The 18,814-nt window shown below is 59.6% G+C and overlaps 3 protein-coding genes across 7 annotated transcripts; 1 reads left to right on the top strand and 2 right to left on the bottom strand.

The window, feature by feature from the left end:
- The first annotated feature begins 1,326 nt into the window (after positions 1 to 1,326).
- Positions 1,327 to 10,811, top strand: PLEKHH3 (pleckstrin homology, MyTH4 and FERM domain containing H3). Of its 4 annotated transcripts, XM_036882992.2 has the most exons (14): positions 2,277 to 2,416; positions 2,739 to 2,989; positions 4,360 to 4,415; positions 4,776 to 4,855; positions 4,955 to 5,146; positions 5,233 to 5,390; positions 5,501 to 5,621; positions 6,376 to 6,682; positions 7,267 to 7,474; positions 7,708 to 7,844; positions 8,148 to 8,280; positions 8,477 to 8,935; positions 9,231 to 9,422; positions 9,967 to 10,811. In XM_036882992.2, exons 2-14 carry the CDS (start codon positions 2,828 to 2,830, stop codon positions 10,138 to 10,140), a joined length of 2,379 nt encoding a protein of 792 aa, XP_036738887.2. In that variant the 5' UTR covers positions 2,277 to 2,416; positions 2,739 to 2,827; the 3' UTR covers positions 10,141 to 10,811. The 4 variants fall into 4 exon arrangements, 3 of the variants coding, with proteins under 3 accessions (XP_036738888.2, XP_036738885.2, XP_036738887.2); XR_005024366.2 differs by lacking the exon at positions 2,739 to 2,989 and having other exon boundaries at positions 1,327 to 2,416; positions 8,477 to 8,910; positions 9,967 to 10,171; XM_036882993.2 differs by lacking the exon at positions 2,739 to 2,989 and having other exon boundaries at positions 1,327 to 2,416; positions 7,708 to 7,835.
- Positions 10,812 to 11,264: 453 nt separating this feature from the next.
- On the bottom strand, positions 11,265 to 15,932 carry LOC118911228 (tubulin gamma-2 chain). 2 transcript variants are annotated; one of them, XM_057501503.1, is made up of 11 exons: positions 15,656 to 15,932; positions 15,295 to 15,407; positions 14,906 to 15,073; positions 14,548 to 14,616; positions 14,125 to 14,231; positions 13,590 to 13,716; positions 12,836 to 12,922; positions 12,573 to 12,722; positions 12,031 to 12,183; positions 11,786 to 11,947; positions 11,265 to 11,653 (listed from the first exon to the last, which is right to left on the bottom strand). In XM_057501503.1, the coding sequence occupies exons 1-11, from the start codon at positions 15,702 to 15,704 to the stop codon at positions 11,456 to 11,458; spliced, it is 1,383 nt and encodes a 460-aa protein (XP_057357486.1). In that variant the 5' UTR covers positions 15,705 to 15,932; the 3' UTR covers positions 11,265 to 11,455. The 2 variants fall into 2 exon arrangements, with proteins under 2 accessions (XP_057357486.1, XP_057357485.1); XM_057501502.1 differs by having other exon boundaries at positions 14,125 to 14,204; positions 15,656 to 15,930.
- A 1,363-nt stretch (positions 15,933 to 17,295) lies between these two features.
- On the bottom strand, positions 17,296 to 18,089 carry LOC130683583 (uncharacterized; the record flags this gene model as incomplete). Its single annotated transcript, XM_057501504.1, is given in 3 exon segments — positions 17,296 to 17,679; positions 17,681 to 17,752; positions 17,754 to 18,089. Coding segments are annotated over 3 exon segments (792 nt in total), but the record flags the coding sequence as incomplete, so codon positions are not given.
- Between the last annotated feature and the right edge of the window lie 725 nt (positions 18,090 to 18,814).

Below are 18,814 nucleotides of genomic sequence, written 5' to 3'. Positions count from 1 at the left end.
GCTGCCAGGCAGGAGGGGCGAAGTTCCTCTTGAAAGCGTAAGGAAGAGCTTTCTAACAACCAGAGTGCTATCCAGTAATGGCTGCCATAACAAGCACCGAGTTCCCGGCCTCTGGAATGTTCAGACTGAGGCTGTCCGGCACTGTGTGTGCCTGTGCGTGGTGTGGGGATAGGGAGGGGGGCAGGAGATTCCCATTTGGGGTGGGTTTTGGGGTTAGTTTACCACCTTACAGTCCCTTCTAAGGTTCTATAGGGGAAAGAAAAAAAGTAATTTAAGCTGAATTGCAGATTTTTCAGCTTGGAGAAAAACCAAGGGGAGAATTCCAATTTGCAGATTTCCAGAGTTGTTATTGCGGGCGCAGTAGGGGTGACTGCTGTTCTCCACCTTCCCTGGAGACAGGGTCAGAGGAAATGCACTGAGCCTGCAGGAAAGAGAGGTCAGACATCGGAAAGAACTTCCCTGCAGGCAAGTCCTGGGATCGAGGCGGGGAAGTGTATCCTCTCTAGTATACAGTTGTGATGTCTCCATTCCTAAGAACCCTCAGTGCATGCAACTCTCTTCCGGGGTGAGGCAAGCCTGGGATGGCCTCCAGAGACGGTCGCATTGATTCCTGGTCTTTGTTTTACGCAATCACGACAGTCAGGATGTTGTTCACGTGCGACAACTCTCTCGCAGTTTAATATCCGGTCCGCTAAACTGCCTCAACGAACCACTCCAGCTTAGAGTCTGGGTACCCGGGGCGAGAAGGGCGGGCGGGGCTGGGAGATCTCAAGGGAGGTGCTGGCCTAGACTTCCACGCCCTGTCCGCCCCGCCCAGTTCGGGCTAGCCTTCCCAGAGCCTTCGGTGGCTGACACAGAGAGCCTCGGCCTCCAGGGCCCAAGATCCAGGGAAGGCCTGGAGATGGCGCCGATCCTCAGAGGGTCTCACACGCCAGCCACTGGGGGCCATCCTGGAACCGTCCACTGGAGACCGCGGGAATCGCCGCTGAGTCAGCAACGCACGCGCGCGCCCGCGGTAGCCTGGGCCCCGCCCCATCGGTGGCCCCGCCCCGTCCGCTTAGCGCCTCGGTTAACCCTTTCCCACACAGAACCGCAGGCTCTTCTTGAGAGGCCCCACTTATTTGAAGACTACAGAATTCCCTAGAATCCCAAGTCACTCTCCCCACCGTAGTTCAGTGGGCTGTGCGCTCTAAATTAGATTTTTTCCCCTCCTAGGTTTGCACTTTCCCCGGAGTCTTGGCCTGAGCTTCTTCACCTCGAAAAGGAGGTGACTCAGTTGGAAGCATCCAGGGGAGGAGGGCCACCTCTAGAGCTGTGCCTGGCGCAGAGACCCTAAGAAGACAGAGGAATTAAGAGGGCAGCGGTCGGGGCCTTCCGCTTTGCCCTCTGCCCTTCGTTCTCCAAAGCTCCTTCTCAAGAGGGTTTTGAATATGTTGGTTGGTAAGCCAATAGTTAATAGTAGGGCATGAAGGCGGGCTTCCGTGATGTCACTAGCACTCCGCGTCCTACCTCAGAGGCAGGGGTGTGGCTAACATCGCGCCGCCTCCTCCCTCCCTACACCCCTGCCCCTCACCGCTGTCACCAAGCCAGGGACACATGATGCAAACCGCCGCGGTTTCAGTAGCCTGATTGGTGGCCGTCCACGGCGCCAGGCACAGGGATTGGGCAGAGAAGGCTGTGACGAAAACGACCCTGCCCTGTAAAGAAGGGAGGAGAGAAAGAAGAGAGAAGGGGGGCCCCCCCCCCGAGGGGAGAAGGTTGGGGAGGCGGGGTCCCGGCGCTGTGCTCGCGCCCCTAGCGCGCCAGTCCCGGGGCTGCAGGGAGCGCAGCGCGCGCGGCCCGGGCCCCGGCCACCGGACGCCCTACCGGACACCACCGTCCCTGGAGCTTGGACAACTGCCCACCTCGGACACTGCACCGGACACTGCCCCCCACAGGGCTGGACACTACAACGGACACTACTTTCCAGCTCAGGACATTGCTCCCTGCTTTCCCCCCTACCCCCGCCACCCGGGCCCTGGACGCTTTCCCCCCTCCCCCTCCGGGAGCCCAGACACTGAGTCCCCCGCAGGCTCTAGCTAACGACCCCTTGCACCCCAAAGCTAGACACTGCCTCCTCCCTGTCCACCTCTCTCTTCCCCTCCTCCCGTCTCCTCTTCCACTCGCTTGCGTCTGAGCCCCGCCAGTTTCCCCGACCCCCTGCAGCTCGGCCCCTGCTGCCCGCGCCCCCATCCCCCGGCTACTCGCCCGGATGCCTCTCCCCGGGGGATTGTGGTGGCTGCTCTGCTGCCGTCGAGGCTTTACTCTTCTGCACCGGGACTACGGGGACGGCGAGTTTAGCGGGGACGGGGACGAGGACGAGGACGAGGAGACCTTTGAGCTACGGACCCCGAGTCCAGCGGGCGGCGGGAGGAGGGTAAGTCCCGGGGGGTTTGGAGCCTTGTCTCAATCTTCACTACAACTGGCCGTCATGCCTGATCCTGCTCCAGACTCCAGCCAAACGCCGTTCTCTTGGCGGACTGGGGACGTGGGAGAGGTTTTGGGAGCCAGAAGCCCCCGGGAACTCGAGAAACTGCCCTACTCGGGATGTGCCGGTGGGCCTTGCGCCGCACCATGGGCGCTGTCCACCTGCTGGGGGCCCTGAGGCAGGGGAGGCGTCACGCGTGGCCCGACCTGGCCCTGCCTCTCCCTTCTTCCCCGGGCCCGCGTCCCATCCCGTCTCCTTCCGCCTCCGCCAGCGCCGAGGAATGTGGCGAGGCCGGCTGGGCAGCTCGGACTCCTGGGTCCGCTCCGCTCCCAGTTCGTGAGCGAGGAGCTCTGGGGCCAGATGCTGGAGCTCCCGCCGCGGCGACCTGGGCGCGGGGGAGAAGGCATCCTCAGATTGGGGTCCGTGGCGGGGACCCCACAGAGAGGGAGCTGGGGGCTACAACTCTTCCAAGACTCCTCGTCATTAACCTGCCTCTCAGGACGGAACTTTCGGCCCTCCGTGGTGAGGCTCTCGGGGAATCCCTGAAGGGATGGTGAGGACCACTCGGCTACCCAGTTTTGCCGAATCTTCCCATGGGGAAACTGACTCGCTTGGTGTGGGAGAACTCCAACCCCTGACGTCCCCTCTCCGATGTCTCTGCACACCGGCAACCAGACTCCCATTTGCTGTGGCCTGGGTCAGGTTCCCATCCCCTGCTCAGGGGTCCCCAGCAGGCCCGGTGGCTCTGTGCCCGGGTGGGGCGGGCTGCGCTGCAGGGCCGGCGCCAGCACCTGGCGGAGGCGGAGGGCGGATAAATATAGAGGGTGGAAGGGAGGGAGGGAGGGAGGGAGGCAGGGCACTGCGATTAGGGGAATTGGTCTGAGAGAGTGGTCAGCACCTGGTGGTGTGACTGAGAACCCCTCTCAGATCCTCCAAAAAATAGGTGGATCGCGCCCTGGAAGGCACAGAACCTAGGCGTCCCCGTGCTTCCAGCCTGGAACAGGGTCAGCTCTGTGAACCACACCATTGCCTCCCTCATGCTCCACCTCCACCCCTCTCCCCAGAGCCTGGGGACAGGTGTCCTGGCCCTCCTCCCCCACCCACCCTCATGGCTTTAGCAGTCTGGGCTCAACGGGAGGGCACAGTTCCTGCCTGACCTGGCTGCTGGATGGGTTTCCGTCTCTTTCAGACCCAAGTCTACAGTTGAAGTTGCAGGACATGGGGGATGATGGGGAAGGGGAAAAAAATCCCAGACTAGGGGTTGTTTGCCATTCCTCAACCTGGCCTACCCTTCCTGAGCCCCAGCAAAGGGGCAGGGTCTCTGCTTACCACTGAGTCTCAGGGGTGTCTGTGGGAGGGCATAAGAAGCTCTTAGAGAAAGCCCAATACTGAAACAGATCTCTCCCCTTCCTTCACCTCTGTGCCCAATCGCTTGCCAGCCCTCCACCCAAGGAAGGAAAATGAGGAGGGGATGACTTACAGCCTTCCAGAACCAAAGGGGACTTCATCCACACCTCCCTTTTCAAAGATAGGACAGCTAAGGCCCAAGGACTCAAGGGTCTACCAAAACAAAGTTCCACAGCAAGTTAGTGGTCAGAGTTAGTGGTTGAGATGATATTAGAACGCGGGTCTCCTAAATCCCTGCGCAGTGATCTTTCCACTTTCCCCACCACCTCTAATTGCATCTTCAAAGGATAACTGAGACATGGCGGGAGCCTGGGCTCTTCGGTATAGACTGGCGGAAGGGGCGAGCCCGGCGTCTTCAGCCTGCTCGGTCACAGTCACGATCCTGACTCCTCAATCCCCTGAGCAGAGCTGTCCTGGGAACAGGAGCCACTGGCATCCCGCGATGAAGGCTCTGATTCTGAGGGCTGCCCTGCCTGTTTCTCCAGGGCGCCTTGGATGTGACACTGACTCAGCCTGTGAGGAGCGGACAGGTCTTAGACAGGTGAGCTCCGCCCCTGCGTCCCATGGTCTGGAGACCCCAGCCGGTTCCCGGGACCCCCCCTCCCATCTTCGCCGTCTTCCCAACCTCGGTTGTGCAATAAGGGAGAGGCCTTCTGCCGGACGCTGTGGTTTGGCCGGGGTCCCGGGGGGCGGTCCGGCTGGGGGCGCGGGGAGGAAGGGGGGGTCCAGGCTATTTCTGGTCCGAGGTCAGAGTGGCCCAGTGGTTCCCACAGCCTGGGGGAGGGGTGCCCAGCCCCAGAACAAGCACCCCTCGCGGTCTGGGGAGCCCCTACTGAGGAGCCCCCTGGAGGCGGGGTGCAGGATCAGCAGCCTTGCCCAACCCTTTTCTCCTCTGGCCCAGGCTGCAGAGCTGGGAGGAGACGCGGAGCCTCATCCCAGAGAAGGGGCCGCCGGAGGACGACCCGGACGTTGTCGTGAAAGGTGGGGATCCACTTTATGCACTCTGAAGGTCCCCAATCCCAGCCCTCCAGGGGAGAATGACTAATGCTGGTCCCCTTTTCCTCCCTCTCCTCCCCCCAGGTTGGTTGTACCGCGAGCCCCGAGGAGGAGGGGCGCGGCCCTGGCTGCCCCCGCGCCGGGCCTGGTTCGTGCTCACCCGGGACTCCCTGGACCAGTTCAGCAGCAGCGGGAAGGGGGCGCGGCGCCTCGGGAGCCTCGTGCTCACCAGCCTGTGTTCGGTGACTGGCCCGGAGCGCAGGCCTAAGGAAACCGGTGAGACCTCGTAGGGAGTCTTCTACCTCCCTGAGCAGAGGCCCTAGCGGGTCCTGATTGCCCTCCGTGGCCTCTCTTTCCCCCAGGTCTGTGGTCAGTGACCGTGTCTGGCCGGAAGCACAGCGTCCGGCTTTGCTCCCCGCGTCAGGCCGAGGCGGAGCGCTGGGGCGTGGTGCTGCGCGAAGTGATAGCCTCCAAGGCGCCGCTGGAGACCCCCACCCAGCTGCTGCTCAGGGACATTCAGGTGCGAGAGAGGGGACTTCGTGAGAAAGAGGAGGGTGGTGGACACAGAAGACTTCTGGGTTCACGGAGAGCCCTCTTTTCCATCACTGTCACCCTAACCCTGGCCTCTAGGAGAGTTGTGGGGACCCGGAGGCCGTAGCCCTTATTTACCGCCGGAACCCGATTCTGAGGCACACCAGTGGGGCCTTGTATGCCCCACTCCTGCCCCTGCCCTACGGAGTCAGCGCCCCAGGTGAGTGTGCCATGGCCCAAGTACCTTGGATGGGGAATCTGAATGCCTCTCCTGTCAGAGATCTAGGAGTCCTCAGGGGGCCTACCCAGCTCCTTAGCTGACACTGGAAGCTGACCAGACTGATACCCCGGGTGGAGGGGAGAAGCCAGCACCAAAAAAAGTACCCTTTTGACCATCTTCTCTCTGGGTCTCATTCTAATAACCGATGTTCCTTCATGAGTTTTTATATTCTCTCTTCTATTTTCTATTGTACTATTAAGACCACGTCAAACTACCTTTTGGAAAAGCCACCACTTTGGGAGAATGTGCCGGCCTCATCCAGCTATACTTCTCCCCAAAAGAGAATAGTGACTGGCCCAGGTCCTAAAGCTAGAGCATTAAGGGTTGCTGGGAGAAGAAGCCTGGTTTTCTGACTCCCAGTCAGCCTGTTTTCTGGCCCGTGGTGATGGCTCTCCGTACCCAATTACAGAATCTGGGGTTTGCAGTTCTGTCCTTGAGGCTCTCTCTCTGCCTTAGCTCAAAGTGCAATCTTAGCTGATCCGGAGGGAGAGAGCGCTGGGAGTCGGGGGTTGAGAATGTAGCTCTGTGGGGACCACTGCTTTCCCTTCACTCTTCCTGTCGTTCGTACTCTCCCCTCCTCACCACCCCCGTCCCCTTATACTCCCTCTGACCTTCCCTCGGTTCGTGCCTTCCTCTCAGGACCCAGCTCTGTGTCCCCTCTCCAAACCGTCCCTCCGCCCCCACCCTCCCACAGGTCCAGGCTATGCACCCTTGCGCGAGGAGGCGGTGAGGCTGTTCCTGGCGCTGCAGGCGCTGGAGGGGGCGCGGCGCCCCGGGCCCCTGATGCAGGGTGTGCTCCAGACCTGCCGGGACCTGCCCGCGCTGCGCGACGAACTCTTCCTGCAGCTGGCTAAGCAGACCTCAGGCCCCGCGGGTCCCCCCGGGCCCCCGGCTACCCAAGACCCCGCGGCTCTGCGGTACTGGCAGCTCCTCACCTGCATGAGCTGCACCTTCCGGCCTGGGGTAGCCGTAAGGGGGCACCTCCTGGGGCATCTGGAGAGGTGAGAGGGGAGGAGGTGGAGTAAAGCCAAGGCAAGGAAACTACAGGGTTGGGAGAGAAGGACAGGCCTTTCCAAAGGGTTTGGCAGATAGAGAATTTAGACCCAGAGAAGGGAATGGACTTGCCCAAGGTCAGGGCTGCTGCTAAAATGTAGTTTCCTTGTGGGAATTAAGAGACCATATCCCATTTGGAATTACAGTAAGATGCCTCCTTTGGGCAGAGGAATTATGAAAAGGCTGCTTTTCCTCGGGGCTGGTGCAGTCCAGCTCCAGGGCTTTTAGATTGGAAAGCAGAATGTGGCTGGATTTTGGATTTCAACCTGAAGAAAGACCCTGGAGACTTTGGAACTAGGAGGGGCCGCTTAGGAGAGAGATGCCAGAGACCTGAGAAAGTAATTCAACTCTATACAGAGCACCAGGTGTACATTCAGAAGAGCCAGTAGCTGCCTTCAAGGAACTTAGAATTGGTGGGGAGGGAATCGACGAGATGAAAAATAATAATAATAATAATAATAAAAGAAGGAGGGAGGGAGTGGGGAGAAGGAAAGCCCTCTGAGCACTGATCCTCGGGTTCTCCCTAACCCAGGACCGAGCAGGCGCTCCCGGACTCAGAGCTGGCAGAATACGCACGCTTCATCCGGAAAGCGCTGGTCCGAACTCGCGGCCGAGAGCTGGTGCCATCTCTGGCAGAGATTTCCGCGCTGAGCCGACGGCAGGAGCTGTTGTGCACCGTACACTGTCCGGGGGCTGGTGCCTGCCCTGTGGCCATAGACTCCCACACCACGGCAGGGGAAGTAAGGCCAGAGAAAACCCTTGAAACCTCAACCCTTCCACCCAGCTTCCCGTGCCCAGTTTTCCTAGTTCCTGGGCCCGAGGTCTGCCCCGAATCTGAGATTCATTTGGGTAAGGGGTGTGTGTGACGGGACTAAGAGACCTTGAAGACCCCTCCAGTTGGATCAGCCCCTTCAGAAGTACTGGCAAGAACCCTGTGCGGTCTGACCTTCCCCGCACGCTCTCTCCCTGCCAGGTTGCTCGAGAGCTGGTGGGGCGGCTGGGCTTGGTGCGCAGCCGAAACTCATTCGCGCTGTATGAGCAGCGAGGGGCCCAGGAGCGAGCCCTGGCTGGGGGCACTCTCGTGGCTGACGTGCTCACCAGGTTTGAGAAGTAAATGTCCAGCCCCAGTCCTGCTCTCCATTAGTCCATCTGCCTCTTAGCTTCGGTCAACCCCTAAGCAAACGCTTACCGAGCGCTTGCCACTTGTCCTGCACAGTTATTTTGCTGGTTCTTAGATGGACTCCTGCCTGCGAGCGGTTTGCAGTCTGGATGCCTGGCTCTCCCAAGCGCAGCCTCCAGCCCGGGCCCCGCCCCAAGTTCTGACCCCGCCCCTCGGTCCGCCCCTTTCCCCAGAGGCAGGAGCCTCGGGGAGCCCTGCTTCCGCCCGGCATCAGGGTCTTCTCTCTTCTGCAGTTTGGCGGCGGAAGAAGTCGGGCTGGAGGACTCGCCGGACTCCGGTTGGAGACTCTGTCTGCGTCTTCACGGACCTCTGCACCCTGAGGGGCTGTCCCCAGACGGTCATGAACTGCCTTTCCTCTTTGAGCAAGTGAGGATCTCCAGCATTAAGGCTTCCCAAAAGACCCCGAACCTGAACCCCTCCGTTTCTGGGCCAGCTCATTTAATCGCTATGGCGACCCCGCGGAAGGTTTTCTCGAACCCAGACCCCAGATTCCACACCCCGAGGTGTCTTCGCTACGGGACAGCCTCCGCTCCCTGCGCTGATGTCCGGTGCCTCCCCGCAGGCTCACGCTTTGCTGCTGCGCGGCCGGCCGCCCCCGCCCGACGACACGCTGCGCGCCCTGGCGGCGCTGCGCCTGCAGAGCCTGCACCGGGACTTCTCCCCGCGGGCGCCGCTGCCGCGCCTAGACCGCCTGCTGCCGTCCCCGTCCCCGCCGCGTGAAGGCCCTCCTCGGTCGCTCCCCAGGCCTCCCCGCTCCGCCGCCCTGCTGGCCGGGGCAATCTGGAGCCCGGGCCTAGCCAAGAGGCGCGTGGAGCGGGCCCGGCGCAGCGGGGCCGGCCGAACGGCGGGAAGCGTGCCTCGCGAGGGAGGAGGTGGCGCCGGCACGGCGGCTGCTGTACTGGGCGGCTGGAAGCGGCTACGCGGCATGGGCCGAGCTGAGGCCATGGCTGCCTACCTGGCTCTGGCGGCGCAGTGTCCAGGGTTCGGCGCTGCTCGGTATGACGTTCTGGAGCTGAGCACGGTGAGGGGGAAAAGGGAGAAGGGACTCTGGTGGCCCAAGCCCCACACCTTTGCCCCAGAGTCACTGACCAGCACTGTGGGTCACTTCATCCCTACACCTAGCACAGCTGCCCATCTCAGACCCCAGGTGTCACAGGTCCTTGGGCGCTCACCTCCCTGGAGCCTCAGCCCCCTCCACACCTCCACAGTGGATCACAGGGGGAACCGGGAAACCCTGCTCACAGCCATCTTCCCCAACCCAAAGTAATGCTGCAGCCTCTGCTTCTTCCATCCTGACTCTGCCTGTGTGTCTGCAGGAGCCTGGTGGGGGCACTCCACAGAAGCTCTGCCTGGGCCTGGGAGCCAAGGCCATGTCCCTCTCCCGACCGGGTGAGACAGAGCCCATCCACAGTGTCAGCTATGGTCATGTGGCCGCCTGCCAGCTAATGGGCCCCCATACCCTGGCACTGAGGGTAGGAGAGAGCCAGCTCCTCCTGCAGAGCCCCCAGGTGAGTGGGAAGGATGTGGAAGGAAGAAGGAAGTGAAACAAGAAACATTTATTAAACACCGAGCATGGGCAGGGTACAGCTCTAGGTGCTGGGATCCAGCAATGATCAAAGACAAGCTCCAAGGAGCTTACAAGGGAGTCAGACACTAACAAGGAATCAAAGACTATTTAAGATACTACTGGTCAGTGGTATAAATGAAAGGGTAGTGTGACAGGAAGTGACTAGAGGGGCCACAGCATTAGGATGGTCAGGGAAGGACACTCAAAGAAGGTGCCATTTAAGCCAGCCATAGGAAGATCTGGGAGAACAGCCTCAGGTAGCAGGACTTGCAAGTGCAAAGGCCCTGGGGTGAAAATAAACAGCATATTAGAGGATCAGAAAGAAGCAAGTGTGACTGGCACATAGGTAAGGGAGAGCGTGAAGAGAAGGAAGGGAAGGCTGCAGGGGGCAGACAGCTGATTTAAGGCCTTGGTAAGGAGCCTGGGTAAAGGATAACAGAGAACCCAGTGGTCTCTACTGCCCTCTGACCTCTACCCTCTCTTAGGTGGAAGAGATCATGCAACTGGTGAATGCCTACTTGGCCAACCCCTCCCCTGAGAGGCCCCACAGCAGCCCTCCTCCATGCCAAGATCTGCCAGACACCTCCCCTCCCAGCCAGCACCCGGGCCTGGAAGAGCCCCAGGGACAGTCTGGCTGCTTGGGGCAGCTGCAGGACTGAGCCCGCCAAGAGGTCATGACCTCCTTCCTGCCTGGACCTGGATTGCTCTGAGATTTAAGAGAACCATGGACCCTTTTGGCCCTGCGGGGACAGGGCACACCCCATACCCAAAGGCTGCAGTAGGTGCAGACAATTTTCTAGTTTGTTTCTTAATTTATTTGTAGTAGAGAAGCAAAAAAAAAAAAAAAATCTTTATTTACACAAACCCCTCCTGTGGGAATGTTGTCTGTCAGTGGGACAAATTGGAGCCCCATAGCTCAGAGCTCCACCCCAGGGACACCCACACTCTGGGCTTTTACCAGTACTGAGGGCACCCTGGACACCACAGGGCTCCACCCTCTTTGACCTTCTGGATTTAACCTCCTCTTGGCCAGTAGCTGTCTTAAGGTGGTGGGTGGGGTAACAAGAGGGCAGCTTTGGAAGCTGGCAATTACTCACCCTCTCTTCCCTGCTGAGTGGCATAGGGGTGGCCTCCCTGAGGCCAGAAGGCAGTGAATCATCAGGACTGGCAATATCCAGTTCCTACCCTGGTGTTCAGCTTCTGGGCTCTGACTGGATCCATCTTTGGTGTACCTGCTTTGGGACTAGAATGGAGAGAAGCTTGGGACAGGTCCAGACCCAAGAACTTCTCTGGCTCAGATAAAGAACTTTTCAGGATGGGCTCAGCCCTACTCCTGTGTTTGGTTCCTGCTTTATCAGGTTGGGTTGAATTGGTTTGTGTTCCTGAGCATCTAATGAATGACCTTGGACACTGGGAATTCAGAGGCCTGGCTCTCCTGACCTGCTCAGAATGCTGCAGGCCCCCCTTCAGTAGCCCCAGCAGCCTCTGCCATGAATGGAGGAGTTTGGGGCAGTACTGGTCCTCCCTTCCTGGGGCAGGAGCTTCATTACTGAGGAGACAGCAGACCTCAGCAACCCTCTCTAGTCTTGAGAATAGAATTGACTCCAATAAACAGCCTAGTTCTAGGTAAGAGATGCCAGTGGTAACAGTGGGTATGCTAAGACCTGAACTAAGCTGTAAGAAGCTAGAGCAGGTAAAGCCTACCCTGCCAGTAATGCCTGGGAACTGGGGAGGAACACAGTCAGCCCTTCATCGTTCCCCTATTCACAGACCAAGCCCTGCCTATATTCACAACCAAGCTTTATTACGTTATTAGAGCTAAATAAGCATTTCAAGGGGCAGGAAAGAGAAGAAGTAGGGACAGCTCCTGGGCTGGAGATGAACCTAGAAAGGTTGGAAAGGGCAATTTTGGTCAGAGGGCCCAGACATGATGGGAGCTGTGCTTACTTCCCAGGGGAAGTGGTGGGGAGGAAGTCACTGCTCCTGGGTGCCCCAGGAGATGTAGTCCGGCCGCGTGGCTGCATGGTACTCATCAATGAGCTCCTGCACAACCTCCCTGGACCTGTCCAGCTCATCAAAGTTCTCCTTGAAAATGTCCTCCTTGCGGAACTGCTCCAGAAAGGCCTCCCGCTTCCGCAACTTGTCATACTGCTGGCAGGAACTTTCAAAAAGCTAAAAGAGAGAAATCTCCAGAATGGGAACCAGTGAAAGATGGGGATTAGGACAGAAGGGGGTAGAATGATGAAGGTGGCTAGTGGGACTGAATGGCCAAAGATGACCATGGTACTCATGGTCTAGCCTCACCGAGGAGATGCTGGTATGATTGGCCATCATGAGCCCACTGACCCGGTGGGCTGAGGGCAGGTAGGGAGACTTCCTCGACAGCGCCACCTGGATGCTGGCTGGGCCCCAGGGGATGAAGTTGGCCAACTTCCGTTCCCGGATCCTCTGCAGGCTCTTGTGGACCTGGGGTGGGCACACGAGTGGGGGTGGTAGCCTCTCCTCTACCCCTGTGGGTTGTGGGGGTGGAACCAAGGGGCCTCACCTACCTGGGTGGGGTCCACCTCCCCCTGGATGATGTTGAGGATGGCGATGTAGCAGTGGTTGGTCTGGCGATCCCGGCCTGTGGACACCATCACGTTCTTGGGCTGCAGCAGCCGCCTCATGACGTCCAGGACCGTGGTTTTCCTCACGCTGGCCACCTGAGGGGACAGCAGCCCACACTCAGGACATGGTCCAGAGAGGAGTAGGCAACACATGGCCCGCATCGGCCTCAGGGTAGTACAGTCTCTTTGGGAAGTGACTTTAGATTCAGCTCTACACTGAGCCTCTGCTGTGGGACCAGGGCTCTTAGCCCTCCTTAGCTCAGCAAACTCGCACCCCTGTGTGGGAGCCCAAGCAGACCCCGTGTAGCCCAGGTCCTGGGGGGAGCCAGAGGCAGAGGGCAGAGGAGAGCAAGTCAACAGGAAGCCGTATGATCTGTGCCAGTCCCTGAGCATGGAGCCTCCAGGGGTCACAAAGGGCAGGTTCCGGGGAGGCAGGAGAAGACAAAGGCCTGGGCAGGGCCTGGGACACGGAGGGCCGCTCTTACCGACTGGTCTGTGGTGAGGGGGGTGTAGCCGGTCATGAGGAAGTGGAGCCGTGGTGTGGGAATGAGCGAGGCGATGAGGCCAATGAGGTCGTTGTTCATGTAGCCGGGGTAGCGCAGCGTGGTGGTGCTGGCGGACATGATGGTGGACACCTGGGGACGGGTGCCATGTCATGGCCTTGCCTCGGGGTGGGGGGCTCCCTTCCCCAGGCGGCACTCTGGCAAGGAGGGGTTCCAGTCCAAGGGAGTCCAGGAGTGGGGCTCACCAGCTGGTTGATCTGGGAGAAGGACGGGTTCTGGATGTGCAGACGGTCTGTGGCAATCCGGTTCAGGGCCGTGTTGTCCAGCACCACCTGGAGGGACAGAAGAGGGTCACAGCACCTTTTTGAAGAGAAAGGGGTTCGAAAAATAAGTCATTAGCTCAGCCCCCATCTGAATTCCAAAATCAGGAAGTAGATGTGTTGATTTAAAAGGAAAGTACTGCCTCTGGGGCATGAGCAGACACTTTTCTACCATCTAGTGCAATCAACCAGTATATGATTGTCCTCCTGTGCCACACACTGTCAGGCTCTGGACATACTATGGAGAGCAAAACTGACAGTCTTCCCCTCACCAGGTCTACAGTCTAGTGGAGGAAGACCAACATTATATATAAAACAACAAAAAAGTATAGTCAGAGCTTTAGAGACTAAAATATGCACAAAGGAATTTGACCTTGACTGAGTCATCAGGCAAGGTTTAGCTAAGAAAGTGACCTCTGAGCTGAGAAGTGAAGCATGAGTATGCATTAAAAAGGCTAAGTGAGGACACATAAGGGATAGTCCCTTTGTTGAGAGTCTTGCTGCCTAAAGGGACTGCAAACAACTTGGGGTCCCATCCTTATTTCATAATTTGGGCCACCATCTATGGCTTTGTTGGTCCTCCATTTTCTGGGCAGGGGCTTGGGAAGGGCAGGGTGTGTGTGTATCACTGGTTTAGGGAGGCAGACCAAAGGCCTCCACTCCCTCCTCTTGTTCTCACCACACAGTCTGCATTCTGGGTCAGCCTCTTGAGCGTGAGCAGTGAGTTGTAGGGCTGCACCACCACATCGCTCATCTCATCTTGGTTGGGAAACACTGAGTATGTTTGCACTAGCTTCTTGGGATACCTGGGGGTGAGAAAGAGGGAAAGGGGTAAGTGGCACAATGAATTGGAAGGTCTCCCATCAGAGCCCATCTCTGTCTTCTGTAGGGACAACAGGGGCCATTCCTTCCACGTGCCATCAAGCTCTTGTAAAAAGACCCAAGGGCAGAACTGGTTCTCAGACCCCAGGAGCCAAAAAGGATCAGCCTAAAGCATCAAACCCTATAGGTCCCCTCCTCTCCTCACCCCTCCCCTCTATCCCCCAGCCTGTGCCCCCCAGAAGCTATTGCTTCCAGGATGTTCCCTGGGTACCCAGGCTCTCTTTCTACCTATGACTCAAAGGAGTAGCGGCAGGCCTTCCAGTCCAAGAGGAAAAAAGGACAAAAAGGAAAGATCACCAGGGCTAACGCCTTCTCCCCTAACACAGGCTTACCTGTCATTCAGTCGTTCCAGAAGGTAGGAGCCCAGGCCAGAACCTGTCCCCCCAGCGATAGAATGACACAGCACGAAGCCCTGCATGAGGAGGGATGGAGAGGCAGTCTCCAGGGGTCTGAGGGAGAGGCTTCAGGCTTGTCTCATTCCCTATTCCCATGTACTCATGTCTCAAGGCTTCTTTGTGGTGTCCATCCAGGCTGAGGCTCCTTGGGAGGAAGACTCATGCCTCAGGAACTGATGCCAACCAGATTAGGATCTCTTTGAGGACAAGCACTGTATTTACCTGGGTATCTCACATCTGATGCACAATAAATCACTTCGCAATTGAATTGCCCCTATCACACGACTTATTCAGGCTATGTCCTGACCTCTCCCCAGCACTCTTCAGTCTTTGTTTTTCTTCAGTAGGGCAGAACCTCACCTCTAGGCTATCACTGCCATCTGCTTCTCGGTCTATGATGTCAAAAATGTCTTCATGGATTTTCTCACCCTGTTAGAGACATGGGGGAGTCAGGATGAAGGTTCTGGAGACCCTCTCTTCAGCGCAAAGAACACTGCTGCCACCCTCAAGCAGAGCCTCAGCCTATTGCCCTCAATTCAGAAAAGTTACTTTGCAAATGATTTGCACAGTTTGCAAAAACCTTTTCCTGGCTGTCTCTCCTGTTAGGGTATCCTTCCTCGCTTACAGTCAATCAGATTTGGTCAATCCCCAGGCTGCTTGAGCCCGCCTTGCTCTGAGGGGGGAACACCCAGGGTCTCAGGGATGGCTGGCTGCATACCTGGGAGAATCCGCTGGCCCAGTTGTTGCCAGCTCCTCCTCCGTGCTCTGACAGGTAGATGTTCTCTGGGTTATACAGCTTGGCATAGGGGGAGTTGAGAATGGAGTGGATCACCCGGGGCTCCAGGTCCAGCAGCACCGCCCTGGGGATGTAGTGCTCATCGTCTGCCTGTTGAGGGGACAGGGGGGAGGGGAGTGAGTGAGGAGTGGGGGTAGTAATCAGCTCAGGTCTGCCCAGGCCTCCATCCTCCCAACTTTGGCTCCTGCCTGCCCTCCCTCAAGCCATTCGCCCTGGCTCCTCTGCCCAGCAGGTTTCCCAGTACCAAGCCACTGCCCTTCCCTTTAGGCCCCTTGGGTCACTGCCAGTCCTGTCCAAGGCGCTGGGGGCACCTGGTAGAAAAAGACGTCCTTGCGGTCAGTGCCCTCAGTGGCGAACTCCTCCACGATGCCCTCGGGGCTGATACCGTGCTCGGCGCATAGTTGTTTCCAGAACTCGAACCCAACTGGGGGATGGGGAGAGATACCTGGGTTTGCTAGAGTCATAAGGCCTCAGAAGCCCAGGTTTAGGCTCAGCGGCTGTCACACTCAGAGGATGGACCCAAGCGCGGCTCTCCGTCTGGGGCTCATCCATCATGCGCAATAGGGCAGGGGTGGTGGTGCATGGAAAGGAAAGGGGGGGGTGCCAATAACTTGGGTGAGACCCGAAAGGGCAGAACCGGAGACTGGAGGAGCCCGGCGCTCGCTCGCTCACTCTGGTTGCCGCACTGGCCCAGCTGCAGGGTGATGATCTCCCGGGGCATCGCTCTTCAGACGCGGGCGCGGAGTGGCGGCAGAGACGAATGCTGGCAGCTGGGCGCGCAGGACGTGCGGAGCGTGCTCTCCGCTCATTTATTGACGCGGGTGCTCGGCCTGCGCGTGTGCATTGCGGGCCTACCCGCGTACCGCGGGGCCTGAGAGCCCAACCTGGGCATCACTTCCCGCACCGCAGCTCCAGCTGGGATTCAGCACAGGCGCAGAGTGAGGCCAAGCCCTCTCCGGCCCGCCCACCCCAGCTCTGCGTCTGCGCGGTGAAAGGCCGGGGCTGCAGGGTAGCGACCCGGTGTGGGGGAGGGGAGGTGGGAGGAGGGGGAAGGGAGGGAGGGGGAAGGGAGGGGGAGGAGGGAGGGAGGAAGAGGAGGGGGGAGGGGAGGGAGGGGAGGGAGGGGAGGTGGGAGGAGGGGGAAGGGAGGGAGGGGGAAGGGAGGGGGAGGAGGGAGGGAGGAAGAGGAGGGGGGAGGGGAGGGAGGGGAGGGAGGGAGGTGGAGGAGGGGGAAGGGAGGGAGGGGGAAGGGAGGGGGAGGAGGGAGGGAGGAAGAGGAGGGGGAGGGGAGGGAGGGGAGGGAGGGGAGGTGGGAGGAGGGAGGTGGGGAGGAGGGAGGAAGAGGAAGGGGGAGGAGGGGGAGGAGGGGAGGGGAGGGAGGGAGGAGGAAGAGGGGGAGGAGGGGGAGGGGGGAGGAAGAGGAGGGGGAGGAGGGGAGGGGAGGAAGAGGAGGGGGAGGAGGGGGAGGAGGGGAGGGGAGGGAGGGGAGGGAGGAAGAGGGGGAGGAGGGGGAGGAAAAGGAGGGGAGAAGGGGGAGGAGGGGAGGGGAGGGAGGGGAGGTGGGAGGAGGGGAGGAGGGGAGAGGGAGGGAAGAGGAGGGGGAGGAGGGGAGGGAGGAAGAGGGGGAGGGGGGGAGGGGGGAGAAAGAGGAGGGGAGGAGGGAGGAAGAGGAGAGGGAGGAGGGGAGGGGAGGGAGGAGGGAGGAAGAGGGGAGGAGGGGGGAGGAGGGGAGGGAGAAGAGGAGGGGGAGGAGGGGAGGGAGGAAGAGGGGGAGGAGGGGAGGGAGGAGGGAGGAAGAGGAGGGGAGGAGGAAGAGGGGGAGGAGGGGAGGGAGGAGGGAGGAGAGGAGGGGAGGGAGGAGAGGGGGAGGAGGGGAGGGAGGAGGGAGGAAGAGGAGGGGAGGGAGGAAGAGGGGGAGGAGGGGAGGGAGGAAGAGGGGGAGGAGGGGAGGGGGGAGGAGCGGAGGGAGGAAGAGGGGGAGGAGGGGAGGGAGGAGGGAGGAAGAGGAGGGGAGGGAGGAAGAGGGGGAGGAGGGGAGGGAGGAAGAGGGGGAGGAGGGGAGGGAGGAGGGAGGAAGAGGATGGGAGGGCAGGAAGAGGGGGAGGAGGGGAGGGAGGAGGGAGGAAGAGGAGGGGAGGGAGGAAGAGGGGGAGGAGGGGAGGGAGGAGGGAGGAAGAGGAGGGGAGGGAGGAAGAGGGGGAGGAGGGGAGGGAGGAAGAGGGGAGGGAGGGGAGGGGGGAGGAGCGGAGGGAGGAAGAGGGGGAGGAGGGGAGGGAGGAGGGAGGAAGAGGAGGGGAGGGAGGAAGAGGGGGAGGAGGGGAGGGAGGAAGAGAGGGAGGAGGGGAGGGAGGAAGAGGAGGGGGAGGGAGGGAGGAGGGAGGAAGAGGAGGGGAGGGAGGAAGAGGGGGAGGAGGGGAGGGAGGAAGAGGGGGAGGAGGGGAGGGAGGAAGAGGGGAGGGAGGGGAGGGAGGGAGGGAGGGGAGGGAGGGGAGGGGGAAGAGGGGAGGAGGGAGGAAGAGGAGGGGGAGGGGGGAGGAGGGGGGGAGGAGGGGGAAGGGAGTGAGGAGGGGGGGAGGAGGGGAGGGAGGAAGAGGGGAGGAGGGGAGGGAGGAAGAGGAGGGGGGAGGAGGGGAGGGGGAAGAGGAGGGGGGAGGAGGGGAGGGAGGAAGAGGGGGAGGAGGGGAGGGAGGAAGAGGGGGAGGGAGGGGAGGGAGGAAGAGGGGAGGGAGGGGAGGGAGGGGAGGGAGGGGAGGGAGGGGAGGGGGAAGAGGGGAGGAGGAGGAAGAGGAGGGGGAGGGGGGAGGAGGGGGGAGGAGGGGGAAGGGAGTGAGGAGGGGGGAGGAGGGGAGGGAGGAAGAGGGGGAGGAGGGGAGGGAGGAAGAGGGGAGGGGAGGAGGGGAGGGGGAAGAGGAGGGGGGAGGAGGGGAGGGGGAAGAGGAGGGGGGAGGAGGGGAGGGGGAAGAGGAGGGGGGAGGAGGGGAGGGGGAAGAGGAGGGGGAGGAGGGGAGGAGGGGAGGGGGAGGAGGGGAGGGGAGGAGGGAGGAAGAGGAGGGGGAGGGGGAGGAGGGGAGGGAGGAAGAGGGGGAGGAGGGGAGGAGGAAGAGGGGAGGGGAGGAGGGGAGGGGAGGAGGGGAGGGGGAAGAGGAGGGGGAGGAGGGGAGGAGGGGAGGGAGGGGAGGAGGGGAGGGAGGGGAGGGAGGGGAGGAGGGGAGGGGGAGGGCGGCTGTCTGTAGAGAGGTGAACAGCTCTGCCGGCTCTACTAGACAGACTGCTGGATTGAAGCCCAATTTCTTCTTTTAAATTCCTGTTTTTAAATTAAACATACCTAACATGTGATATACCATTTTGATCATTTTAAAGTGTAGGATTGTGGCATAAAGTGCATTCACATTGTTCTGCAGCCGTTATTACCATTCATTTCCAAAACTTTGTCATCTTCCCAAACTGAAACTCTGTACCCATTAAACAATAACTCTCCATCCGCCCACCCCCCCAATACCGTTCTACTCTCTGTTTCCATGATTTTGACTATTTTAGGTATCTCATATAAGTGGAATCATACAATATTTGTCCTTTTGTGTCTGGTTTATTTCACTCAGCATAATGTCCTCAGGGTTACTCCATGTTGTAACACGAATCAGAACTTTGTTCCTTTTTATAGTAATTTAGGTTTAATTTTTTGAGAAATTGGCATAACATTTCCCACAGCAGCTGCACCATTTCACATTCCCACCAGCAATGCACAAGGGTTCCAATTTCTCCTCATCCTTGCCAACAATTGTTACTTTCTGGGTTTTTTTCCTTGAATATAATACCCATCTTAATGAGTGT

Source organism: Manis pentadactyla, chromosome 4 (assembly GCF_030020395.1).
Source record: "Manis pentadactyla isolate mManPen7 chromosome 4, mManPen7.hap1, whole genome shotgun sequence".
In the NCBI taxonomy this organism is placed as follows: Eukaryota; Metazoa; Chordata; class Mammalia; order Pholidota; family Manidae; genus Manis; species Manis pentadactyla.
Note: the sequence above shows the minus strand (reverse complement) of the source record. Positions and strands in the feature narration are given on the sequence as shown.

Coding starts and splice junctions, on each gene's coding strand:
- PLEKHH3 (XM_036882990.2), top strand. CDS start 2,252: ATGCCTCTCCCCGGGGGATTGTGGTGGCTGCTCTGCTGCCGTCGAGGC. Junction 5,622..6,375: donor CTACGGAGTCAGCGCCCCAG/GTGAGTGTGCCA, acceptor ACCCTCCCACAG/GTCCAGGCTATGCACCCTTG. Junction 6,683..7,266: donor CTCCTGGGGCATCTGGAGAG/GTGAGAGGGGAG, acceptor TCCCTAACCCAG/GACCGAGCAGGCGCTCCCGG.
- LOC118911228 (XM_057501503.1), bottom strand. CDS start 15,704: ATGCCCCGGGAGATCATCACCCTGCAGCTGGGCCAGTGCGGCAACCAG. Junction 15,074..15,294: donor AGGACGTCTTTTTCTACCAG/GTGCCCCCAGCG, acceptor TCCCCTCAACAG/GCAGACGATGAGCACTACAT. Junction 11,948..12,030: donor GGGAGGTGGACCCCACCCAG/GTAGGTGAGGCC, acceptor TGCCCACCCCAG/GTCCACAAGAGCCTGCAGAG.